General features: G+C 40.4%; 1 protein-coding gene across 1 annotated transcript; it reads left to right on the top strand.

Annotated features, from left to right (window-relative positions):
* On the top strand, window positions 1-8,963 carry LOC131990659 (alpha-1,3-galactosyltransferase 2-like). Its single transcript, XM_059355747.1, has 5 exons — window positions 1-29; window positions 773-850; window positions 952-1,041; window positions 1,975-2,112; window positions 7,700-8,963. Exons 1-5 carry the CDS (start codon window positions 10-12, stop codon window positions 8,376-8,378), a joined length of 1,005 nt encoding a protein of 334 aa, XP_059211730.1. The 5' UTR covers window positions 1-9; the 3' UTR covers window positions 8,379-8,963.
* Window positions 8,964-9,707: the final 744 nt, after the last annotated feature.

Genomic DNA, 9,707 nt, shown 5'->3' with positions numbered 1-9,707 from the left:
TGCTGGAAAATGAGGACGCGGTATTTAAGGTATTGTGTTTCTCATCTATTAAGGGGTTTCTTTTTTTATGTGGTGATGTAATAATTACCATTTTAACAAACAAATGATACATGTAAATACATGCTAGACAAATGGGGAAAACCCTGACAGTTCACTCAATGCTAAACCTATTTATCTGTAGTGCAACCCTAATTCCAAACAAGTACTGTACTTAAGTTTAGTTTTGAGGTATGTGTACTTTACTTGAGTAGTTCCATTTTATGTAACTCTATTCCTCTACTCCACTACATTTTGAGGCACATATTGTACCTTTTACTCCACTACATTGAGCCGGCAGCTTTAGTTACATTTCAGGTTGAGATTTAATGTGGAAAAAAAACATGATACATTTAAATTAAACCTCATAACAGTATATTAAGTAGTTAAAATGAGCCCAATCTTTACTAAGTAAAACACTTTTCACATACATGAATCAAAACAAGTTATTGAATAATATTACATATTTTACAGGTTAATTGAATGAGGAGATAATTCACTGTAGAATAGCTCTCCTACGAAATATGTTAGGTATGTACACTAACATAAGACTTTTAGGTACATTTCAGATACAGTAAATTTAACTTTGACTTAATCAAATCAGATTAGAATTGCTGACATAACTTAACGCCATGTTCTACACGCCAACACCAACGGCATTTTCAGTTGTTCTTCCCTGTACAGCCTGGCCTTATCTCTGCATGCTCAGATTAACATATTTTTTGCATCATTTCAGTGACTTGAAAACAAGGCATGCTGGAATCGGCTTCTGTCTTATGTTGCTCTTTACCGCCTTCACTTCCTTATATTTATGGTGAGTACCACAGTCATCATTATTGCTTTTGACCACAGTTTACTGTCTATACTTCAAAATTATTTCATTCCAGGCTAATGATTGTCATTTTTCAATATTAGGTATTTACCAGGCTATCTCCCTGAAGTCGATCTGCAGGAGGCTACTATAGAACCGACACCGTTCAATTTAGACGACACACTTAACTATAGGTAAGAGATCTGACCCTTTGTCTAATATATCTACGTATCTGAAATCCCCAGGCTCTTCTGTGGGAAACCCAGAACCTTTTGCTGTGGGGCAACAGAGCTAACATTACACCACCAACACGGTGCTGTGTTGTGTGTCAAATGGTGCAACTACTACAAAATCTTTATAGGCAGACAAACAGATGTCAATATAGGTTGTGTGTACAGGCAGCAAATTTACATTGTTTATGTAAGGTACGTCAATCACATTTTTAAATGTAAATTTTTTACATAACTTGTGGTAGTTATGTCACCCTGGTCTTTTATTATGCCTTACCAGGGAGTTTTTTGCCCTAAACCTAGGTCAGAGGATTTGTAGCATAAATTCACAGAAACTGCTGACCTCTTCTTGTTGACAGACAGACAGACAGACAGACAGACAGACAGACAGACAGACAGACAGACAGACAGACAGACAGACAGACAGACAGACAGACAGACAGACAGACAGACAGACAGGCAGGCAGGCAGGCAGGCAGGCAGGCAGGCAGGCAGGCAGGCAGGCAGGCAGGCAGACAGACAGACAGACAGACAGACAGACAGAAATTCAAGCATCCGGTAGCAGCATTCAAACATACATTAAACATAACCTATACATAGCCTACATTAAAATCAAACTTAACATATAAATAATTAACCTATATGATACATCTGAATTTAAATTAAAACTTTTGCTAAAATAGCACCATTTGCAGAGAAATTAGACTTTACTGATAAATTATTTGCAGGAAATTATATAGTGTGCAGATAAGTTAAACATTTGCAAAGATGACCAGGAAAATAGTGCTATTGGTTTTGTCACTAAATGCTTCATTACTTGCTTATAGTTGTGAACAGAATGTAAATATCCTCATTATGCCTGTTTAACTTATATTTTTGTTTTCGGTCACATTTCAGAGCCAGAAGAGGGTTTGGGACTCGCACATCTTGGAATGCTCCTATCATGTGGGACGGGATGTTTGACCCCAACTTTTACGACCAACAGCACATCCGAAGCAAGACCTCAGTGGCCCTCACCGTGTTTGCTGTCGGAAGGTTGGTTTCTCCTTAACCACTGCGACCATGAGATATACAGCACTTTCACACCAGCAGTAATATACTGTAACTGTAAATGAGCTACAGGATGAAGTAGCAAGCACATACTAACATGGCGGCATGAATGCAAGCACAACAGATCCAGTAAACAAATTAGTCTAAATAGATGTGGCAAAAAAAACCTCTTAATCAGTGGTGGAAGAAGTATTCAGATCCCTTACTTCAGTAAAAGTACTAATACCAAACTGTGAAATTACTCCACTACAAGTAAAAGCCCTGCATTCAAAACATACTGAAGTAAAAGTAACAAAAGTATCAGCATCAAAATGTTCTTAAAGTATCAAAGGTTAAAGTACTTATTATGCAGAATGGCCCCACTTTGAGTAAAAAGTACAATATTTGCCTCAACATTTTGTGGAGTAGAAGTATAAAGTTACATAAAATGGAAATACTGAAGTAAAGTACAAGTAACTCAAAATTGTACTTAAGTACAGTATTTGAGTAAATGTACTTAGTTACATTTCATCACAGGTCTTAAGATACTAGCATCTGCTGTTTTAACAGTTAAATAATGCTAACAGGTAATATTTATATCTGATACAAACAAATTAATTTACAGATTGTGCCTTTTCAAGAGCAAAACAAAGATGGATCAGGATTGAGATAATTTCTTCCATGAAATATCATATCTTTATTAAGTAGGCCTACCAGAGCTTTACATGAACAAGCCCAGCAGATGGCGATATATGTCTCTCTACACCTCAACCTGACTGAAAGAAGCCGCTGCTAATTCATGTTAGCATTAACTGGAGCATTAACTGGGATGTTCATTTTGGCTAGCAAAAAACAAAAACGAAATAAACGTTACTGTCGTGGCAATTTTGGTCAATTGCACTAAGTTAGTGGGTGAGCTGGCCAAGAACAAGGCACTCAATACTCTGTTCAGCACAATTTATTAGTACATTCGTATTCCATACACCGCAAAATCCCGAATGACTCTCACAATACAACAAAGTCCCGTACACCGCTTGACTTATGTCTGTTGTAGTTCCCAGCATTGATTCTTTAGTAAGCCTCAATGCGGCCCTATCTTCCTGCCCTATGCATCACATCAGGACAGAGCCCACTGGTCCACACCTTCCCCTCAGTCATGGTGTTACAATTGTTAAGTTCACAGAGTCAGTTCCCACAATGCCTTGTGTCTTGAATACCAAGTAGGTCGACGCCTACTTCCCACCATGTGGGAACTGTCCCACCATGCAGGAAACACCAAATTTCCTTCACACTTCCCTCCTTTTGACTAACATAGTCAATTTCAAAAGCTAAAAATTTGGTTGCAGGCCAAGGGAGAACTATATCACTGATTGTTAACCTGGTTACAACATGACTGAGTGGAAACTGTGCGACAAAAACATAGAATATAAAATTCAAAAAACAGTGTACATAAGAAAATCTCAAAAATGCATTAAAGAAAAAAAAAAACACTTCTAAATAACACAATGAAATTTATCAATAAGGTATGGGAATACTGAATGTAATGTGTACAGTGCATCATGCCAATGTTTGTGAAGCATACTGACCATCCCTCCTTTAGACACATGGTCAATACCATGTGCTAACTTAGCACAGTAAAATATTTACATTCAGGCCATATCAAACCCCTCCTTTTATGAACACTTGTCCTGTTTCCAGCGTTCTCGCTCTTGTGGCCTTGCTTATTGCTGGTTTTCATTGAATTCTGAAAAAGGAGACTGGTCTGGCTGGTGTTCCTGTCTCCTCCGTGAGTCAAAATTCATGAGGCTGTTGTGACCCCTGGACCCTCCCTCTTGGGTTCCTGACAGTTACTCCAGTAGGAGGGCTGTTTGACCATCCTGCAGTGTGCGAGCTGGCCTGCCATTGTCCATGGTGCTGTTCATCTGGGCAGTCGACTGCCCAGTGGTCAGGTGTCTCACAAGTGTGGCAGCCACCAACAGGATCGCGACAGTCTCTTGCCCAGTGGCCTTGTTGTCCACAGACAAAACATGTGTCTATTGTATGTCCTCTACTGCTTGAAGTCTGACCTCGACCTCGAAAAACTCTTCTTCTATAGTTGTTTGCTGTTCTCTCATGGAAATTATTCCTTGAATAGGCCTGTAGCTGAGCCATCTGTAAGCGTTCCTGAAGTTTTTGTTTTTTATTTCGTTCATTCTCCTGGTCCTCACATGCTAATTTTTCAGCATGTCTGGCATATATCATCATGTCCTGTAAGGTGTTTGTGGCCAGAGCAATGCACAGTGTTTTCACTCTGGTTTTTACATCAGGTCTTAGTCCTTGCAGAACTGCATTCTTTAACTGTTGCCAGTATGGAGAGTCGTTCTGGTTATCCGGTTCCTCTTGGCCACTATGATCTCTGAAGATTTCAGTCATCCTCATGGAAAAATCATTGACACTCTCATCTGGTTGCTGTCGTGTACTGTGGATTATTCCCCAATCCATTTTCTTTTGGAAATGGGTAGAGATGCGATCTGTCAGCTCAGTGATGGCAATCCTGTAGGGGTGACCAACAGTCCAGTTGTATTCCACTTTGTTACCTCTCCAGTCACCCCTGATCATCCCCCATTTCAGGTGCAGTTTCCCTCGAATTATGGTTTCTAATTCTTGGGTATTGGGCCGGTATTGTTCAACCAGTTGGAGCAGGGCTTTTGAAAACTTTTGCCCCCCCTCTCTGGCTGGATCAGGGAGGTCTGCAATAATTCCATGCCGTTCTTCCGGACTCCATGGTCTGAACACATATGCCGGTTGGCCTTCATGGTTCAACACCTGTATCATGGGTGCTTGTACTGTAATTCCCATGTCGTCGTTAGGCTGCTCACATGAAGTGCATCCATCAAGGGGTGTGTTTTGTGCCTGTGGCAACAGTGGTTCACAGCAAAGAGTAGGTGTGGGGGGAGTTGCGAATAAATCCTTTTGTGTGTGGCTGCGGGTGCTGTGGGCTGGTGCAGTCGGTGGAGGTGTGTTGAGGTCACGCAGTAGGACAGATTTTGGTGAGGTTGCATCCTTCTGGTCGGCCTGGCTGTTGTATGGTGGTGGACGTTCTGGGTCAGGGGTCACGGCTGTATGACTGCACAGGAGACGGTCTAGGTCTGTCTCCAGGCTCGTCGTCACTGGAACAGCTGTAACAGCTTGGACAACATTAGATGTTCTCTCTTTCTTTTTCTGTTCATCCCTCATCTCTGCTTCATTTTCCCACAACTCAAAAGCCTCCCAGTCAATTCTAGCCCTTTTATGTTTCCTTTCATATTTTTGTAGTCGGAATTTTAGAATTGCCAGCTGATTGGTACTGAAACTACCTTCAGTTGGAAATCCTAAATATTCCCACAGGTTAAGCTGTTTACAAGACCGCTCACCATTTTTTTCAATCATGATTTGTACTGGTCTTGTGAGTGGAAGTGATGGGGTTGTCTTTTTTGCCAATGCACAACCCATGTTTATAAAGTATTAAGTTAAAACTCACTAAAAAAGGATAAATGTTAACTTAAAGGAAAGGAAATAACAAAGGATCGCTAATAAAAGGAATGGTGAGAACACAGGATCAATGGCAACAGCTTTCACACCTAAGATTGAGAACAATTGTGAACTGTTGACACCTCCCTTCCAGTCTGCTTCACCTCGTTCTATTGTATGAGGTGACAATGATTGAGTCACAGTTTTTCAATTGTGGCTAACTTTAACTTAATCATGAGTATTTAACTTAATCATGAGTTCCACTCCAGCCCTCTACCATGAATTATGAAAAAATAAATAGATAAACTATGAAAGCCAAATAAACAACAAAAGGAACACAACTAAACGCCCTGGGGTTTTTCCCAACAGCTTCTTCTATGCATAATTCCCAACTATACATATATCAAATTGCTTTAGTTGAATAGAGTATTGGCTCACCCTTCGGTCCGATCACGCATTGAGTAGTTCCAGGTCATCCAGCAGGCTCTCATGCGTCTCGCCCCCTTTGGCGTCCAAAAGCTTTTCCCCGGGGGGAGGTAAATGAGTTTCAGGGTCAGTTCCTCACCTGCAGATTTATCCTGGTCCAACTCAAGTGGTGATCCCGGACAAGTCCCCAAACTGTCGTGGCAATTTTGGTCAATTACACTAAGTTAGTGGGTGAGCTGGCCAAGAACAAAGCACTCAATACTCTGTTCAGCACAATTTATTAGTACATTCGTATTCCATACACCGCAAAATCCCGAATGACTCTTTCACAATACAACAAAGTCCCGTACACCGCTTGACTTATGTCTGTTGTAGTTCCCAGCATTGATTCTTTAGTAACCCTCAATGTGGCCCTATCTTCCTGCCCTATGCATCACATCAGGACAGAGCCCACTGGTCCACACCTTCCCCTCAGTCATGGTGTTACAATTGTTAAGTTCACAGAGTCAGTTCCCACAATGCCTTGTGTCTTGAATACCAAGTAGGTCGACGCCTACTTCCCACCATGTGGGAACTGTCCCACCATGCAGGAAACACCAAATTTCCTTCACATTACTTACCTCAGAAAACTGAACAACGACTCCTTGGAGTGTCTGTAAGTCCAACCAAACGCTGAACAAGACATTTTTAATTAACAAAACGTCCAAATAAAGTCATTAAGTGAAAATACAGTCAAAGTTATGAGACCAAACCGGTAAACGTCCTTTTTTATATCCATATAACGTTTTATATAACTTTATTGACATGTTGCCGTGGATACGTATTATTGTGCTTCTCTCCTGATGAAGGCTCACCTTCTTAGTGACCTGTCAATCAAAGGTAGCCACACCCAAATCATATGATTCTTTATCTTGTATTTTCTTCTAAAAAATTTCTGAGGTAATAAATCAAGTGAGAAATTTTCTCATTTTGCATTGAAATTAATGGACAGAAATGTTTTTGCAGCCGAACTTAGCACCCCCTGCTGGAATTTTCGGTAGAATGCAGTTTAAGGCACTTCCTGGTTTGACTTCATGCTCAGACACGGGGGGTTGCCGCCTGGTCACAATGGCATGTTCAAAAAATAGCACACACGTATGGCCCACTGTTGTAAAAAAAAAAAAAAAAAGTTTCTGTGGATTTATGTTGTAAAACCACTCACCTTAGATTTAGGACAAAAAAGTCTGGTAAGGCATTATAAAACAGTAAATAAACGTACGTAAATGCCAGAAATTAGGTTGTTACAAGGCTCACGTGACTGCCGCAAATTCCATAAAAAACGTAACATTCAAAAACGCGATTCACGTAACTTGCGAAAAGAACGTTACTTCAGTTAAAAATTGTTTACTTTTGTTTCACACGGGATGCGAACCCCGCTCTCCCAGGTGAAAGTTTGTTGCAGGAATCCGCCCTTTTAAACTTTGCTTGGCTGTCAATCACTATTACGTCAGCAAGATGGCAGAAGCCGAATTACAGCGGACGATGAAATTCGTAAATATAGCTCGTCTTTCGCTGTCTGTACACACTACCTTTACTGACGTTTTGACAGGCTGTGGCATGGTATGTTTTTGTTGTGTTGTTTATTGTCACAATGACTTGTAAGCAGCAGAAAATGTTTTTCTCTCTGTCTCAACCTAAGGTACCTGGACGCCTACCTCAAGAATTTCCTTACCTCTGCAGAACAACATTTTATGCCGGGACTACAAGTGACATTTTACGTGTTCACAGATCAACCAGAGAAGGTACCAAACATCCAGCTTGGTCCTCAGCGAAGCCTGAAGGTTATTCAGGTGGAGAAGCACAGTCGGTGGCAGGACATCTCCATGATGCGCATGAAAACAATATCCGATACCCTAGAATCAGATATTCGTCACCACTGCAAATATGTCTTCTGCTTTGATGTGGATCAGTTGTTCAAGGCAAGATTTGGCTCCGAGGCTCTGGGGGACTCTGTGGCTATGATACACGCCGGCTTATTTAGAACACCAAAGTATTTGCAGACCTTTGACAGAAACCCAAAATCTAAAGCCTACCTGCCAGCTGGAGATTACTACTACCATGCTGCTGTCTTCGGAGGCTTGTGTGGAAATGTGAAGGATCTGGTAGATTTCTGCTATCAGGGTATCATGGAGGACAAACAAAACAATGTGGAGGCTCTGTGGCATGATGAGAGTCATCTAAACAAGTACTATTGGCTTCACAAACCCACCAAGCTACTCTCCCCCGAGTACTGCTGGATTCAGGGTTATGACAGTGAAATACACATTGCCCGCCTTATATGGTTACCAAAACAATATGACAAACTTCGTACTCGGTAGAGTGCCTGGAAAAGGCACACATATTGATGAATTATTATTATTATTAGTGACTGGGAATCTCTACTCTGAGATGTGAACTTATTTGCCAGACTTTTAAGGAGAACCAAGAAACATGGTCACATCACTCCAGTTTTTGTGCCTTACACTGGCTCTCAGTATGTTTTAGAATTGATTTTAAGATTTTACTGATTACTCTTAAGGCCCTTCATGGCCTCACTCATGCTACATCTCTGACCTCTTAACACCCTACACACCAGTCCGCACTTTGAGATCCTCGGGCAGAGATCTTCTGACTGTTCCAGAGGCCCAGCTGAAAACTAAAGGGGGACAGAGCATTCACATTCAGGGCCTTGAGGCTCTGGAACAACCTGCTCGAGGAAATCAGGTCAGCTGAGTCAGTGATCTCTTTTAAGTCTTTTATAAAACATACTTTTATTGGAGAGCTTTTCCTGATTTTACCTGAACTTTAACTTTCCTTGAACTGTCTTTTACTTGCACAGAATGCTGTCATTTTCTAAAATGACTTTTATCTGTTATTTTAAGTCTGTTTTTAACTTGTCTTTGTAAAGCACTGTGTAACATGTGCTTTGAAAAGTGCTCTATAAATAAAGATTATTATTATTATTATTTACCATATGTCAATTTATTAATCAAGGCTCCCTGAGCTTCCCCTCACTCACTAAAGTGGCAGTCAGTCACCAGGCTGACTGACTGAAGAAATGTTGTCATTATTGAATAGCGTTCATGTCAGCTTCATGTTAAGAAATCAGCAGTGTTTGTATGTGATTGATTGATTGTACATCACCGCACACTGTAGAAATTTAAATTTGTTTGCCAATACTGTTTTTCCATTTTCACAATGGCTTCCACAATGGCTTCCGGGTCTTCAACCTTTATTAGAATTATGTTAAGCTCACTGCATAGCCGTGCACTTTGTTTTATATTGTAACCACCGAATGACCTGTTCCAAACTGTTGTAGCCATTTCTATGGAAAATATATTTGTAGAAATTTAAATTTTTATACTGTGATAATTTTACTTACTGTACTCATTTTACTAGACCTGAGAAATTCTTTGTTGCAACTGGAATGTAGAAATTAGAGGAATAACGTAATTTCATTGGTTGTTAGATTTAGTATAAAAGGAAATAGAACTCTGTGGAACAGCCAGAAGCCACTGGACCATGGAGCAACACAGTCTTTTGACCTACACTACCCAGTTGATGTATCATAGAAAGTTTAAGAGCTTAAGTTTGTATACTATGGTATTTTAAGTTCTTTAGTAAAGAGACAAAAAAATAACTTTGGATCCCAGACTTTTATTTTCTGA

Source organism: Centropristis striata, chromosome 2 (assembly GCF_030273125.1).
Source record: "Centropristis striata isolate RG_2023a ecotype Rhode Island chromosome 2, C.striata_1.0, whole genome shotgun sequence".
NCBI lineage: Eukaryota > Metazoa > Chordata > Actinopteri > Perciformes > Serranidae > Centropristis > Centropristis striata.
Note: the sequence above shows the minus strand (reverse complement) of the source record. Positions and strands in the feature narration are given on the sequence as shown.

What these genes read in the sequence shown, in the direction of transcription:
- LOC131990659 (XM_059355747.1), top strand. Translation starts at nt 10, where the DNA reads ATGAGGACGCGGTATTTAAG. An exon ending in TTCACTTCCTTATATTTATG is followed by an intron (nt 851 to 951) that starts GTGAGTACCACA and finishes TTTCAATATTAG; the next exon opens with GTATTTACCAGGCTATCTCC. An exon ending in GACGACACACTTAACTATAG is followed by an intron (nt 1,042 to 1,974) that starts GTAAGAGATCTG and finishes GTCACATTTCAG; the next exon opens with AGCCAGAAGAGGGTTTGGGA.